This window comes from Leptinotarsa decemlineata, unplaced genomic scaffold, assembly GCF_025532065.1.
Source record: "Leptinotarsa decemlineata unplaced genomic scaffold, Ldec_3_MD MMD2_tig00026282_RagTag_RagTag, whole genome shotgun sequence".
In the NCBI taxonomy this organism is placed as follows: domain Eukaryota; kingdom Metazoa; phylum Arthropoda; class Insecta; order Coleoptera; family Chrysomelidae; genus Leptinotarsa; species Leptinotarsa decemlineata.
In genome coordinates, this window is record NW_027412668.1 from 3,846,457 (window position 1) to 3,864,528 (window position 18,072).

General features: G+C 32.8%; 1 protein-coding gene across 1 annotated transcript in view; it reads left to right on the top strand.

The window, feature by feature from the left end:
• Nucleotides 1-451: 451 nt before the first annotated feature.
• The window catches only part of eya (eya transcriptional coactivator and phosphatase 2), an 84,109-nt gene continuing 66,488 nt past the window's right edge, over nucleotides 452-18,072 (top strand). The window contains exons 1-2 of the mRNA XM_074179643.1: nucleotides 452-738; nucleotides 8,229-8,275. Coding sequence (XP_074035744.1) covers nucleotides 658-738; nucleotides 8,229-8,275 — 128 coding nt within the window. The 5' untranslated portion in view covers nucleotides 452-657. The remainder of the gene's footprint in view (nucleotides 739-8,228; nucleotides 8,276-18,072) is intronic.

An 18,072-nucleotide genomic window follows, 5' to 3' on the forward strand; every position in this document is an offset into this window, starting at 1 on the left:
AACCGACATTTGAAACCAAAAAAGTTCACATACCTATCTATTATAGGTAGATACCCAATATGAGCAACTTTCAAACTCCAAGAATTTCTCCTAATTAGAAAGGTACCCGAAATCACATCCAAATCAATATTCTTCATCCCTTTCAAGTCATTGGATCCGCAGGTCGCAGAAATTCCTAACTCAAATCAACACAAATTAATAAGATAACAGCAAAGACATTCTAGTGCTCTCCATCCCTATCTAGCGCACGCAAAACGAGATCCCTCCGACAAAATATGCATAACAAAACAAGAGCAATAACGAGCGCCGCCCTGCCATTGGACGTTTCGCATCACTCCGACCGCAAGTTGGGCATCATTGGTCGAACCGGAGTTTGCCCTGGGCTAGGAGAGGAGGGCATTCGACTACCCCCTCTCTCTCACTCTTCGCGGACCTCTTCTTCTCAATGTTATCCAGTCGATTCCTAGCCGTTGAGAGTTGTGTCTAGCTAACTAATTGGGGTTTTTCAAAGGATTGTTGTGTTTTTAGCTGCAAATCTATGGTTTCGTGGAAATGGTGACAAAGAATTACTGTTTAAATTGTGATTTGAGTCGTTGTATCGGATGATGTAGTGTCGTGAGTGACGTGAAAATCTTGGTACCGACGGGTACCGTAACAATGGTGACTTTAATGCCTTGCAACTATCTGAACGCACAAACTCCTAGGTGCACAATGATTGATAAGATGTGTGAGCCAAAGGTTAGCATTTTGTCAGTAAAATACATTTAGATTCTGTGCAAGACTTGCACGTAGTGCTAAGAGCTTTGAGGAGCAACAATAAATTTACATTTACTCCAAAATAATAATTATAACTCATTTGGGTAGTAGGTACCCTATTTAATTTTCTTTTAGCATCATCAGGTTTTTGATTTCATTGAGTTGTTAACTCTGATCAGATTTTCGTGAATTGAAATATTGAACATGATTTGTGTATATTATTTTGACGTTTAAAATGTAGATGTAGTGTTGCTATAATAGTTCATTCATTACAAAAAAAACGCCCATGTGAATAGTTGTGCTATGCTTATATTTTTCGATAGAAGTTTAAAGAGAGTTCTATAGATGCTTTAAGCACCATTCCTTAAATTTGAATGTTTTTAAATATTCTGTGTTGAATGTAATCAAGGATGCCACATAAGTAGAGGAAGAATTCTTATCTTTTACCTCAAAATGACAACTTACAAAGTAAACAATGAGAAGCGGCTCGTAAAAAGGGGTTTCATTTCTGTTTAAAATCTGTTTTAAATCGATTGTAAATATTGAAAATTTCAAAATTCCTATATAGGAATAATTCAATGGATTTTCTAGCCAATATTTTTATTCATAAAGATACATTGATTCAATCGGAATACTTACTTTTGCGAAAAGGGAAATCTTACTACAAGTTTAGGTAGGTACTTACTGATATAACATAATTCTTCTTTTGTGATAATTACATTTTAAACAAGGGAAAAAAATAAATGTAGTAGAGATATACTTTTTCATAATTAATTAAATTGTAATTCTCTGTTTATGGTGAGTAGATGATTTGAATTGACTGAAAGCTTTGTTGAATGACATTTCTCGTAAAATGTGTATCCATTGAAGCCTGTGAAATAAACTGCATCTTTATATTTTATAATGATTACCTGTATGCTCTAATTGTTTGCCCTGAAATTTGATTACAATGATGTTGGCAAAGTGTACCTATTTATTAGCATTAATATAAATATACCATGATGCATGATATTCAGTCAGTACATACTTAAGTATATAACACTAAATATGACTAATCTAGTAGATTATAAAAAAAATGAAACCCAACATGCATGCATGACTCAGTAGGGGAAATATCATCTTATATTTTAAAGTGTTTGCTATCATAGATCAAATAATACTTGGGTAGGTATACCGAATTTATGACTGCTAAAAATATAACAAAGCTCTTGTTAACTTACCAAAATGTATGTATCTACGTATAGTACCAATATAGATGACTTCCATACATTACATATCACATTACAAATTACTTAGCATCTAACTCTGTATTGTCAGTAAGATTTCTCATTCATATTTTTTTTTTCACGATTGGATTTCCACAAACAAAGTTTGTATTTATGAAAATACATATTATGACGAACTAGGTGTATTTTGATTTGAATCACTGATATGTAGGTATGATATTGAAGGTACACGATTTTATTTCAGAACCATTCTCACAGGGCAAGCAAGTCAGAGCGACAAAATACAGGTTGAAAGGTTCTGATTTATCATTTCTATTTGAAAATTTATTTTTGCACATCTTATCACCATAATGTCCAAAGCCAATTTCCAAAAATATTCCTTCACAACCAATCTAGTATACGGAAGAAAACAACTGATGATCCGCTTTCATTTTAGAATAGATTTTTTTGTTTTCTTCTGTTTTTACTCAGTTCGACTTCTTTGGACGTAGGTAATCGATTTTTCAAGTTATAATAGGTTTAAAAAGTCAAAATTATATTTTTTTGCAGAACAAAATTTTGAACATTTTAATTCTTATTTGTATTACCTAAATATTGAAATTTGAGAAGATATAGAAACATTCTAACTCTCATTTATATTGATATTGATATGGAAATTCGAAAAATTGTCTTAAAAACGTCTACAAAAAAGTCCGCGATGGTACAGTGCCATCCCCAAAGTATGCACCATATGGGGGGAAACTTATTTATTAAGGGTTTTTCGAGAAAATGTTATTCTTGATTAAAGTTTGTGCATCCCCTAAAACTAAACATGCACCAACAAAATACAGTAAAACACACATAATATACGAGGAGGCATCAAATATTTGATTTTGAGATATGCGAGTAAAGTACTATTATTTTGAAAAATTTCGGAAAATATTATTTAGAAAAGTTGTTTAGCATTAAAAAATACATTTAGATTTATAGTCATGTCCATCTAAGTGAAGTTTTATTTTTTCACCAATTTTTTTAAAATGGGGACTACGAAAAAAATTTGCTAAAACGATAAATAGACATAATCCTGTATACGACGGTTCATTTTGAAAGCCTGTAATATTAGGAATTACACAATTATGTTGTAAACCACGGTTAATTTTTTTGAAGAGTAAAATAATTTTCAAAGTTTTTGGTGCTAAGTTATCTTTATTTTTTGTTAACACCGAAAATTACTCAAAATTATATTGTATTGTAACAAGAACTTAATCTTTGATAATATCAAATCACAATACATCAAAATAATATTTGATATTTCGGAACAAACTCATTGATTTTCTGGAGATTTTCTTGTCCAAAATAATTCTTCAAAATAATCTCCAGTTTTTTCCAAAACACCCATTTTATTTTGATGTTTTGTAATTTGATATTATTGAAAAAATAAAAATAACTTTGCACCAAAAACTTTGAAAATTATTTTACTCTTTCAAAAAAATTGACCGTGGTTAACACCATAGTTGTGTAATTCTTAATATTGCAGGCTATTGAAATAAACCATCGTATACAGGATGCTGTCTATCGTTTTAGTATTTTTTTTTCGTAGTCCCCATTCAAACAAAATAGGTAAAACACTGTTCTGTCAAAAAGGATTTTGAATTATATTTGAATGATTGTTTTGTCATGCAGTTTCTCACATTTGAAGGAAGAACATTGTATATTCTAGGAGCCATATGACTGGGAGATTGGCGAGTTATTTTGAATTTTCCGAATGGAATTGAAAAATCATTCTTTTGTCTTGTATTGAAACTGTGATTTTGTTTGTTCCTCATATGAATTTCATCATTACTGTCAACTCTGATATGATCAGACATGTTAATGTTACTATTTTCAGTCTCTTGAATATATCTTTGCATGAATCAGTCTGTGAAAGCCCTGTCATTGATCGTAAAATTCGTTTTTGTGCCACGAAGATATCTTCTGCTAGGGTAGATAAACCCCAAAATATCACACCGTATCGTAGCCTACTTTCAACTTGTGCATAGTAGAGCTGTATCAATTGATCAATATTGAGTACATGCCGCAAATTTCTAAATTGAAAGGCAATCGAACTCAATTTTGAGATTAGTAATGGGAGTGAGCCTTCCAATTGAGATTTTTATCCATTCGTAATCCTAAGAAAATTGTTTGATCCGAACTAGTTGAGATCGATGGACTCGATTCGTTTGATTGGAATGACAACTCATTACATTCTTTTTGGACATGGTGGAACCTCAGTGCTTGCGTTTTCGAAGTATTAAAAAGCAAGTAATTTGCTGAAAACCATTCATTCAAAGAAGTCAACACTTCATTGCATCTTTCACGCAAGGAAGGGTCCATTTTGTCAGATATGATTAACGACGTTTCATCAGCGTACATTGTGAAGGATGCAGGTATAGAAAGTTTATCCAAATCATTGATATAGAACAGGAACAGAGTTGGCCCCAATATGGACCCCTGAGGGACACCAATGTCTGTTTCAGTTTGCTGTGAGAAATGAGTGTTGATGGCTACATATTGTGTACGTTTGAGTATAAATGATTTCATCCAATCTATAGGACAGCTTCTAATACCATACTTATACAGCTTTTCCAGTTGTATGTCGTGATTGATACAGTCAAATGCCCTGCTGAGGTCACAAAAGATTCCAACAGGGCATTCTTCTGCCTCAATACATTTTATTATTTTTTAATAATAAGAAAACACCGCAGTCTTCGTAGATTTTTTGTTCAAATATCCATGATGGTTTCTCGAAATTATATCATATTCATGACGAAATGACGTTAATCTTTCTAAAAAACAATACTCGAATACTTTGGAAAAAGGTACTGTGATTGGTCTGTAATTTTCAAGGCTCAGACGACAGTTCTTTTTATACACAGGTGTTATTTTACCACATTTCAGCAATTCTGGAACACCGCCAGAAGACAATGAGAGATATACCATAAAAGTAAGTGGTATAATAAGTTCTGATAGGCCATAGCATCGAAGTTTTCTACCAGAAAATCGACTGTGGAGTGCGACGCAAATTGTTAAGCTAGTTTCGTTGAACCAAGGTTTGCCGTAAGAACGTCGTTTCATTGAAAAAGGAATATATGCATCCATGGATGATAGAATAAGTTCCGTGACTTCAGAAGCACAAGTTGATGGATCTTTAGGCCTGAAACAAACATCTAGCCAGAGGAAATTTCGGAAATGGTCTTGGAGATCTGTAGTGCCAAACTTTGCGCAGCTTAGATTGTTCTCCAATATTTATCGGTTATTCCCTCAACACTAACCCGTTAACCATGTTAGTAAATCTGATTTTTGAAACAGGCATATTTCCGGGTTCTTTTAAGTTCTCCAAAGTGATCCCAATATTTAAAAAAGGAGATATTTCTTCCTTGGATAATTTCCGTCCTATTTCCATTATCTCAATTTTTAGTAAAATTGTTGAAATAATTTTAATAAGACGCCTATATTCCTATTCTGAAACAAATACATTTTTCTCAAACTCCCAATATGGTTTCCGCAAAGAAAGATCCACCTCGCAAGCTGTCTTAGATATAGCTGGATATGTCATTGATGGCCTTGAAGATGGACTGCATACTGCCATTACACTTTCTGATTTATCTAAGGCTTTTGGCTGCGTGTCACACACGCTGTTACTTGAAAAATTACAATATTATGGGGTGAGAGGAGTTTCACTTATCACACTTATCAAATCGTACCTCACAAATAGATATCAAGCTGTTTCTTGCAATAATACCATTTCTAGCTTCAAACCTGTAGTACATGGAGTCCCTCAAGGATCTATCCTTGGGCCCTTACTTTTTATCATCTACGTAAATGATTTCTGCAACTTTATGGCGCCAAATAAAACAATTCTCTATGCTGATGATACCACCTTAATCTACAGTGGAAATAGTGTCAACAAACTAACAGAAATATCGGAAGACATTGAAAACGTCTAATACTTGGTTTCTAACAAATAATTTAAAATTAAATACCAATAAGACACAACGTCTTCAATTCTCCACTGTAGGCCCCTCAAATGATAGCGTGAAATTGCTTGGCATATCACTTGACAATACCTTATCTTGGCATCAACATACAAATCAGCTTAGGAGCAAGTTATCCAGCACTATTTATGTTCTACGACAACTTCAAAATATTACCAGCTTCGATATATTAAAAATTACTTATTATTCGCTTTTTCATTCTCACATTGGTTATGGAATTGTTCTTTGGGGAAACTCACCTGGTTCTCTCAATATCTTTAGGTTACAAAAACGAGCCATTCGAATATTGGCAGATGTAGGTTTTCGGGAACCGTGTCAGCCAATTTTCAAAAAACTAGGTATCATGCCTGTACCAACGTTATTCATTTTTCATGTTTTGCTAGAAATCCACAGAATTGCGAGTACCTTACCTTAAACGTTCTAATATTCATCAGTACCATACGAGAAACGCTGAAAAGATCTGTACAAATCGATATCGCCTAGCTAAATCACAAAAAAATTCTTTGGATTACAACTTATATAACTGTTTACTAGTCAAGCTGAAAGATCTTAGTATGAATAAAGTCAAACAATCCATTAAACAACTACTATTGGAGGGCTGCTTTTACTCTGTCTTTGATTACCTGGGGTATTTTAAAAATCGCTCCTAAGTCTCAACATACAAGCAACATACTCATCTGACTACCGTAAATATGCTATATCTATATCATGTTGTTCTTTCATGTTTTTAATGTTAATCTTTATGTTGCTCAATTTTTTATCTTAAATTATATTTTATACTCATCCGATCTGAAATTACTTTTGCTGTGCGCAACAAATTTGTCATGACTTGCTACAAACATGTGAAGTGTAATGTGGTTAAATAAGCTTCTATTCTATTCTATTCTATTCTATTCTATTCTAAAATGAGTCTGGCCAGAGGATCCCAATGGAGACCTTGCGGTGACTGTGTAAATTTCCGGATTGGTTGTAAATGTATCGCAGTGTAGTGAAAATCTCATAATAATGTGTTTCTGGAATAAATATAATCATCTTCCAGGATAAGTAACCTTCAAAAATACCTCTGCTTTCACTATGAGAAACAAGATAACACCATAGTTAGAGTGAGGGGCCAGAACTAGATAATGACATACACAATTTTTAGAAGAAGTTTTTCCTTATCAATCCAAATCATACCATTTTTTCTTTGTATTCCCAAGTCAAAAACTGACAGAAACAACATTTCTGGGTTTTTGAGTAATTAATTTCACTAACGACCACCATATGCGCTACGAAGGTCGACAAAAAAAGGCTGGAACAGAGAGAGGGTGTCGTATTTCAATCAATGACGGCAGTTGTCGAAAATCCAAGGTCTTCATTACGAAAACAAACTCCGTGTCCGTATAGGTCATTCTCTGGCAGAAACAAATGTGCATTTTTACAATTCATATACAGAGTGTTTGGTGTTAGTGTATGCTTAGCCTCAGAAAGGTTGTTTTTGGGTCAATTTTGGGCAAAAAACTCAACACTGTTAAGAATATTTAGGTATAGTCGAGTCGCACATCGTTTGAAAGATTTTGGAATTCTCTAAACAACGGTGTACATTTTTTTAGTTTGGACGAACCATATTAAATTTAGAATTGAAGTTACTGTATTTTATTCTCATGTTAGCATATGCTCAAAATGGGCACCTCCAGCTTCCATGCAATAAAAGAGATTCTGCTGGAAACGTTCTTGAACATTGTGGATCATTTCTGGAGTAATTTGGCGACATTCATTTGTGATTCGTTGCCATAAATCTTCGAGTGATGCAGGAGGAGTAAAGTAAATTCTGCTTTTCAATTGACCCCACAGAAAAAAATCTAACGGCGAAAGGTCTGGTGATCGTGGTGGTAATTCGATAGTGCCCCGCCATGATCCGGAAAAGTCTGATAGTCTAAGCATAGTGCGGAGGAGCCCCATCTTGTTGAAATAATAACGGATCCTCCCGATAATTGTGGTCATTTTCAATAATATCAGTGAGCGTTTTTTTTGGATTTGCAAGATAAGTACCCAAAACCTCCATGTCAAGTTTTCGATGGCCCACCATGTATTAAATAGATTTATCTTTTGAATAGTTTGATAATAATTCTTTCAGACAGCCAGAACTAACCTGAAATATTACAATTTGGATCATAAGTTTGTTTTATGAATCTCAGAAAACCCACAAACGTCAAATAACATGCATTTTGTTTTCATCGATATTTTTCCGTAGGTCAAGAGGTCAAGAGCAGAAGGCGAGCCATCATCAGAAAAGGAAAGGTAAGAGTTTTTCACTAAATCGTTTGCATGTGACATCTCCTACAGTGACTGAGCATATCTTCTTTAGGAAGTAGTCTGGTAGGCAGTTTGTTTACCTCCTGAAAGTATGAGCCACTAAAGATCTAATCGCATAAGAGATGATATGAGTGGAACAACAAATTTTACTTGTTTTACGGGTAGGTTAAGGCGGTTTTATACAAATTGTCCGTGTTCGAACAGTGTTTGTTGTCCAACATAAGTTTTTCTAAAGTTTCATGTGTGAGTGAAAATAACTGCAATCAACAGCACAACGAGCAAGGTATACAGCATGGAACACTGACAAATGACATGGAACTATCCATGTCATGGACATGGACAAATGACATGGAACTATCCAAAACGTCTATACAAATTTGACGTTTGTATGTAACAATATCTATCTCCTTTTATTACCAACTCAGAACAGTGATCAGATGACTTAAAGCGCTATTTTCTCCGAGATATATTTGTTATTTATTCATAATAGATAAAAATAATAGGTTATCCTTGATAGTTCTAAGTTATAGATTGAATCGACATATGTTACTGTTAACTTACACTGTCCAACCAAGCAACGGGGTGCTTCAAAACATTATCATGCATAGTGCAAATGATATGCCAGGCAAAGATGCTTGTAAAGAGTAGCATTGAGAAACGACCGATTTTTTTTAATAATGTACGGCTGGTTATAGGATTTTTTTTATTCTAATACAAGAAGAGAATTATTTCTATCGTGATTATAACTGAAATATAACACTTACGAAAGGATTGTTATATTACGTACAACACTCATTTTCAAAGAAGTGAAATACATTCAACAATTGCATATTTCTAATGTTATAGTTCTAAATTGAAATTTCAGGTTGTTGATAAAGTGAGCATAAAATACTAACACTTAGTCTCAAGGAAGTAAAATACATTCAACAATTTTATTTTTAATATGTCAAGTTCTAAATTAAAATTTCGTATTTGATATTAAAGTGTGAATAATAATGTGACACTTAGTCTCAGGAAGTAAAATACATTAAAAAATTGTATTTTTCCTATGTTATAGTTCTGAATTGAAATTTCATGTTGCTAATAAAGTGAGCATAAAAATATTATACTTATTCTCAAAGAAGTAAAATACATTAAAACATTTTATATTTATTATGTTGAATTCTAAATTAAAATTTCGTATTTGCTACTAAAGTGTGGATGATAATGTGACACTTAGTCTCAGGAAGTAAAATACATTCAAAAATTGTATTTTTCCTATGTTATACTTCTGAATTGAAATTTTATGTTGCTGATAAAGTGAGCATAAAAATATAATACTTATTCTCAAAAAAATAAAATACATTAAAACATTTTATTTTTATTATGTCGAATTCTAAATTAAAATTTCGTATTTGTTACTAAAGTGTGGATGATAATGTGACACTTAGTCTCAGGAAGTAAAATACATTCAAAAATTGTATTTTTCCTATGTTATACTTCTGAATTGAAATTTTATGTTGCTGATAAAGTGAGCATAAAAATATAATACTTATTCTCAAAAAAATAAAATACATTAAAACATTTCATTCTTATTATGTCGAATTCTAAATTAAAATTTCGTATTTGCTACTAAAGTGTGGATGATAATGTGACACTTAGTCTCAGGAAGTAAAATACATTCAAAAATTGTATTTTTCCTATGTTATAGTTCTGAATTGAAATTTTATGTTGCTAATAAAGTGAGCATAAAAATATAATACTTATTCTCAAGGAAATAAAATACATTAAAACATTTTATTTTTATTATGTTAAGTTCTGAATTAAAATTTCGTATTTGCTATTAAAGTGTGCAAAATAATGTGACACTCAGTCTTAGAAAGTAAAATACATTCATGAATTGTATTTTTCATATGTTATACTTTTGAATTAAAATTTTATGTTGCTGATAAAGTGAGCATAAAAATATAATACTTATTATCAAGGAAGTAAAATACATTAAAACATTTTATTTTCATTAGGTTAAGTTCTAAATTAAAATTTCGTATTTCCTACTAAAGTGTGCATAATAATGTGACACTTAGTCTCAAGAAGTAAAATACATTCAAAACATCGTATTTTTCTTATGTTATAGTTCTGAATTGAAATTTCAGGTTGCTAATAAAGTCAGCATAAAAATATAACCCTTATTCTCAAGAAAGTAAAATACATTTCTTCAAAAACACTTCTTATGTTAGGTCTGAATTGAAATTTCATGTTGCTATAATAAAGTGTGCAAATAAATGTAACACTTGGTCTCAAGAAGAACACATTAAAAAATTGTTTGTTTTTAATGTTATAGTTCTGAATTGAAATTTCATGTCGCTATAATAAAGTGTGCATAAAAATGTAATTACGGCCCATCTCTCATTCAGAGATCGATAGTTGTTTTCGGAAGTACCTACATTTCGTCGGGACCACCCTCTAGAAGCAAATAATGCTTCCGAACCCCTCGGCGAACAATGAAGAAGACCTTTTTAATGTAAGAGCAAACATGTGGTTTTCACCATGACGTATGTCCGTCACATTAAGGGATGTTTGTTCGAAAAGAGCAACGTTTCGTGAATCTGGGGGCGTTTCGAAAATTCTACGGGGCCTCTTGAAAAGAACACATAAAAAGTTTGTCCGATTATCACTGTGGTCAGCTTTGTTAAGATATTAATTGTGTTATATCTCTTTGAGGAACCTTCATAAAGAATAATCAGTTATTGTTACAGAGCCCAGAGAGAAAACAATTGTTTTCTTTAGAAGAAATTGATGCTGTTACTCAACCAACGTTTCTTCAGATAAAGATATTTCATACGAAGAATTCGTAGTACCTAGTTGAAGGTTTCATTGATTTAAACCGCAGGTTTATATAAGGTTTATATAAGGTCGATCGGTAGCTGGACAAGTTTAGACTTCTGAGGGTTGTCGTTCGTAGGGGTGAGAATAGCTGGTTAACGGAAAAAACATACAACATACATTTGAAAAGTAGTTTTTCGTGTTCGGCTATTTTCTGCTATCGAAAAATATGGGTCAAAGAATTTACATCAAATTTTGTGTAAAAAATGGAATTGGGTGCTCGAAAATACTTTGAATGAATGAATAAATAAATATTTTTTGAAAAAAATCAAAATTCACCTTATCTTTTGAACAGAGATCGTACAACATGATAGCAAACAGTTTACTTTGAGAACTGTTAAAAATTAGATGTCATGTATTCTAGATGTTTCTTCGCACTCTTTTATTCATGGGTATTTTCTGTCCTTGTCATCAGTCAATTATCACTCCTCTAGATCGCGAAAACGGTGATCATTGGATTTGAGAATAATTTACCCCGCGAGCTTCAACATTATTATTTTTATTATTGTTACGTCTTGTTCGAATAATATTTTTCATACACCTTTGATAGGTTTCTCCATTAGTCCACTTATTTTTCAATGATTCTGTGATATAATCAAGCGTTTAGTAAATATATATGTTTTTCTCATGGTTCAGTTGATTCGGACTTTGGGTTTTTTAAGACCAATTTCCTCCAATTCTTTCTTGTACCTTTTCATGCCTAATGTCACATATAAAAGTGTTAATAAATAACTATAATCGTGAGAATTTTTCATCTCGTACAATTTCGAATTTATTAACATTTCAATTTGGCAATGCAGTAAATAGAATTCTAAACACACTTTAACCCTTTTCTACCTCTTTTTAGGGAGTTTCTTTGATAAAAATCGACTCTTTTTATCAAGAATCTGTAAAGGGTTACCGTAATTGTGCGGGAATCCTAAAGGGTTGATTGTCAAGTAGGTAAAGTGTGAAATATTCCCACATTTTTATAACAATACTTCGAACGAGTTTTATATGTAGTTCCAAAAGGGAAGTATTCGAAATCGAGATTCAAATCTACAATTTCATTCTCACCTAAACTCAATTACAATAAAAATTGACGTCTTTATTACTTTCACTTATAATATACAAATTATTAAAAAAATATCTTGTTTTCATTCTTGATCTTTATTTTAATGTTTCTGATTGTTTAGTTCTTAAGCCTGCTTTGTCAACATATAAAATTTTTTATCGCAGAATTTTACCATAGACTTTTTGAAGTGTGTTTGAGCCATATTAATATCTTGTTTCAAGTTCTTGACCTTTGATTGTTTTAGTTCTTAAGCCTGCTTTGTCAACGTATAAAATTTTTTATCACAGATTTTTACCATAGATATTTTGAAGTGTGTTTGAGCCATATTAATATCTTTTTTTAAATTCTTGACCTTTGACTGTTTTAGTTCTTAAGCCTGTTTTGTCAATGTATAAAATTTTTTATCACAGGTTTATACCATAGATATTTTGAAGTGTGAGTCATATTAATATCTTGTTTTAAATTCTTGACCTTTATGTTAATATTTCAGATTGTTTTAGTTCTCAAGTCTGCTTTGTCAACAAAACCTAAACTTTTATGACAATGAAGCATTTCTGACTCTGACTTTTTATGGCAAAGAAAAAGAAGATTACGAGGTCAAGTTCAGTTTTTGTTGAAACGGGTCTCTGCAAAACCTGTTCTTCCATTTAATATTCAAAATATATCTGTAATGACGTCACATTACAGAACGATACCTTGTGTGTTTCATTTTCAGAAAATGCCGAACAGAACTTTGATGACGGAAAAATAATGATTTTATGAAATTCACTGACCAATAATCAATGAAAATGCCCTAGAGAAAATGATATAATGATATTTCAATAACAAAAAATTACGTGCAAGGAATGACGAGTAAGCAGGTGCAGTATCGTTATGAATATCTGGATCGTTGTTGACGTCATTCAACAATTCCTGAGCGATGCTCAGCAACTTCTCCAACGGTTATTCGACGATTCCCCATAAAAATTTTCTTCACTTTTTCAACGTATTCATAGCTAATCGAATATACTCCGCTCGCCAAATTTGAAAATTCACCTTATATTTTGAACAGCCCAGGTATGTCACATAGTATTTCATCATGAATTATGGGACTAACCTTTGTTCAATCATTACTCAACTAATGAACATGGCTACCCATGATTTATGAAATATTTCATTTGCATAGTGTCTGAATCTTTTTTTTAAAGCGTGTTATTGACATTTATTGTTTGAATAACTTATTGATTTTCATGCTGAATTTTCTACTGTCGAAAGATGTTTTGTTGTAAATGTGGAATCGATCTTAACATTCGTTAAAGAAACTACTATGTTCTTTCATTCCTTGGAAAAATGTTCTCCCCGATTGGCCAACATAAAGGTTTGGGCAAGAACCACCCTACACTGAAGTTTTGTGTTCATTAGTTTTGATGAAAGTAATCAATGAATTATTGTCTGTCCACGTCCAAGTATTTCCTTTTCCTTTTCGCTTTTTGAAGCGGAACAGACCTGGTGACACCTTCTTGAGAAACCTATACATTTCTTTAATGTGCCCCCCTTTCATTTTTGAACGAGTCAACTCAAAAAATTGAAATTTAGGATAATGAAATTAATGCATGAATACTTCATTTTGAAGTGAAATTGACAGATGAAACGTTCTAGATGTTAAATGGAAAGAAGGGTTTTGTGACACATCCTGACAAATGCTTCACAACCCTAGTATAAAATGTCAATATCCTCACCTACTACAAAATGGCAGAACTTTTAATAATTGCCTGAATACATTGGCATTTAACTAAATAGTATGAGGTAATAAGCTTGAGGTTAGTTCAGAAGACGCTCGAAATGGTTGCTTTGAACTTCTTGACATATGAATAGCCTATCCGATATTTCACGCCGAACATTTTCGAACACAGTAACGTCAATATCTCTACAAATATGTATTATTCTTTGCCGTATATCCACTATTGAAGCAGGTTCAGTTTCGTACACCTTTTGCTTCAAATAGCCCCATGAAAAAAGTCCAAAGGTGTCGAATCTGGCGAGCGGGCTGGCCAGATTCGTAAATATTTTTAATGAAAATAACGGAATTACATTCACACAATTCAACTAACAATGAAGCAAAAAATTTTAATAAACTCAACTAATAACTAATTATTGAAATGTTTCGATTCAGTGCAACAATTAATTCTAACTTATATTATAGTAGCCTCTACTAATCCACCACGTATTTCGATACATGTGTCGTAGCGCTTACGAATGTTTCTGATTACGTTCCTCAGTTCTTGAGGGCTAATATCTGCACATACCTGTCGAATTCTTGCACAAAGTTCATTTCTATCTCTTGAGCGGTTTTCGTAAACCTTTTATGTGAGAAGTCCCCAAAGAAAAAAGTCCAAAACTGTGAGGTCTGGAGATCTGGGTGGCCACTCTATAAACGGACTACCACGGCCTATCCATCGGTTTGGAAAATGTTCGTTAAGCCATTGCCTCACAGCTCTGGCATAATGAACTGAACACACATCTAACTGGACAATTAAATTTGATCGTTCATTGATTGGCAGCTCGTGAATAGCATCCCAAAACTCTGTGTTTAAAAATTCTAGAAACCTCTGCGCATTAATGTTTTCCTCAAAAAAGAAACGTCCAATAATTCGTTCGTTCAATATCCCACACCAGACGTTGATTTTTTGGAAATACTGGCTCTTACAGTTTATTACCCAGTTAGGATTATACGCTGCCCAATAGCGACAATTCTGTGATGACACTACTCCATTTGTAGTGAAAGTGACTTCGTCGGTATATAAAATATTTTTTAGGAAATTTCTATTGATTAAATATTCCCCTTGGGCCCATAAACAATATTCCAGGCGTCTTGCTTCGTCGCCTTCTTGAAGTGTGTGTACAAATTTTGGCTTGAAATGTTTAATATTCTTCGCCTTGAGACATCTCCGAATAGTTTCTCGAGGAATATTCAAATCTAAAGTGGCATTCCTTATACTGGCATCAGGATTATTTCCGAAATAATCTAAAATGATTTGATCATTCCTGTCATTCCTGTTTCGTCTTTGTACAGGATTACTTTTTAACATCATTTTTGATACTGCACCAGTTTCATTGCATATTTTATTTACCGTACCGCAGCTAATACGAGGACGATCTGGATGTCTCTCATTAAATACCCTACAAACCTCTCTAGCACTTCTAACGTCATCTCTCGAAAGGAAAAATATTTACGCTATTTGTTTTTTTTTTTCATCTGACAGCACTTTATTGCTGAAATCATAAAAAAAAATTCTCATTTCTATATCTGTTGATATAGGGTGTTTTTTATAACTGTTAGCTGTGTGAGTTTTCGAATTTTTGAGTTGTCATAACTTTGTTAATAATGAATATTTTTTCATGAAATTTTGGTCACACCTGTTTAGAGGCACTCTGAATCCAGTGGCGTAGTTTCATTTGTGCATGGTCGAAGCTTCTGGCCCCTGTAAGGCCAATAGCTAAGGCAGCCTGAAATCAAAACCAAACATTCATTTTTCAATAACAATTCGAAAATTTTCAATTCATACCTTTATCAGCAAATACTTTTCATCAGGAGCATCTTTTAAAAATTGTTGAATTTCTTCAGAAGTTGATGTTTTTGACTATTTTGGAGCATATTTATCAAATTTACGTTTTTAAAATGCACGTAGTTTTTCGTATTTTGATATATCAACACAGTTTTTAATAATTGAGGTACTCCTCAGCATCGAGTACTGAGACCATAATGTTGATGATTTCAATCTTCTTGACAACTTTCAAAGTAAACTAACAAGGTATTTTTGGAACAAGAATTTACTTTTCTTTCATTTCCAGAACATAAAGTTTCTGCAAGCGATTTCATATTTTTCTTTTGATGTGTTTGGCATCAAATTATTACAAACATCTATGGCATTCTGAACAATTTCTGGAGGTGTATTTTCCAACTCTAAATCTTCGTATTCCATTATATTCAATATTTAATAAATCTCAACTGTTTATACTGTTTTTCGTTGGGTGAGTTGACAGCAATGCAGCAGTGCTTCGGTTTTGTTGTTATGGAAACGCCGACAATGGGCTACTTGGATATTGCAGGCGAATCGTCAGCATAGCGTTGTCAACATGGAGAACGTGTCATATAAATCTGACATGTAACAATTCATGACTGACTTGGATTATCATGATAACAGTGAGACATTATTTCTCACTGTAATGGCGGATATTTCTCACTGCGTGAGCAATCTTTCGTTTTGAACGTATGAAAGCGATGAGAGAAGTGGCACATTGTATAGCATCCGTAGAAAAAAATATTTAATAACGTTTTCAGAGAAAACCTGTAATTTCGTGTGTATTACGTGTCTATTAAATTTTTTCTGTCTCTCCTCTTAATAATCACATTTGTTGAAAACAAAAATATTTTACAATATTCTTGTGAGTCCTGTATTTGTGACATTAATACACATCGAAAAAAAGTGACAGTCAGCCAATCCGCAGGTGAGAGAAGACATAAAACTCAAAAGGAAGAAGATAAAGACCTACAAATTCCGGTCTCTTCCTGTACGCCTCGCAACGGCATGAGGAGAGGGATAAATTCGTCCCTGACGGTGTCGGATTCACCCCTGTTCGGATATGAAGCCGGTAAATTCTTCACTAATTTGAAGCTCGGAATAATTAAATTTAATCACTTTCCTTTATTAATAGAAGACAGGTATCGGGGAGAATCCTTCGGGAAGTAATTCATGTGACGGTTTTTTGCCGCAATATAACGGGAGGTGTTGGATATTGAAAATCAATACTTGATCACTAAGAGTATATTTTCTTAAGCGGCGGAGTAATAAATCATTTTCAAGTGGTTTTTTCATGAAGTGCATAAAGGAGTCGGTTTGATAGTGAAAAATGTAGTATTTGAAAGAAGTATTTTGACAGAAGACCAAAGTATGTTTCCAAAGATAGGCAGAAAGAAATGTAGTAGGAAAAACAAAACAGAAAATCGTTCTCAATCGGATATGATGAAATTAATTGCTGGAAGAGACATTACTTAAGTCAGATAAGAGTTTCTCGAAGGGATCAGCCAATAAATCCACAATGAAACATTTGAAATCTTCCAAAAATAAAACTATCAAATGCATGTATAAATTATCGTACTCAGAAGCAACAGTAAATTTGTGTAAACCATAAAATGTATTAGAATTGAACATACTATGCAAACATTCATTCGATAAATGAAAAAATGCAAAAGTAATTTCGTAGAAATCAATAATATTCATAGTCTTAACACTTTTAATAAAAAGATTAATTCATAATTTATTTGTTTTTTTCATCATGTAAAAAGTTATTAATTAGTTTGAAATTCAAATATAATTGCTATATTTTCATTAACAATTCTGTAATCACATGGGCAGGTAAGTGTTGTTAAATAAATTGATTTATTGATAGTTCATCAACTATATATGGCGCGTTTTCGACCGGAGGCACCGGTTGACCTGAAGTGATCCTGTGACCGCGCGCTCTCCGCCCTCAATCTCGAAAACAGTTCACCGTATGAAAAAACTTTTTCAACAAAATTTGTAGAGAATTTTATATTCTACAATATTGATAATAAATACAAATAGCAAAAAACCCATAGGAAATGAGATATTTCCAAAAAAAGCGCAAAAAACCGATTTTTGTGACCTTTGACCTTGAAATTTAATAGTTGCTTACACCCTACCATATGTAGGTTTTGAGACAACTTTTAGGGTGTCAATATACAAGTATTTACAGACTTACAGCTGGGTATCTCGAATTCCGAGGTGAACTTACTATAATGACTGGACTATATTTAGATCCAGCACGAGCTGTAATCTCCAGCATTTGAACGCGTGGAAGATTG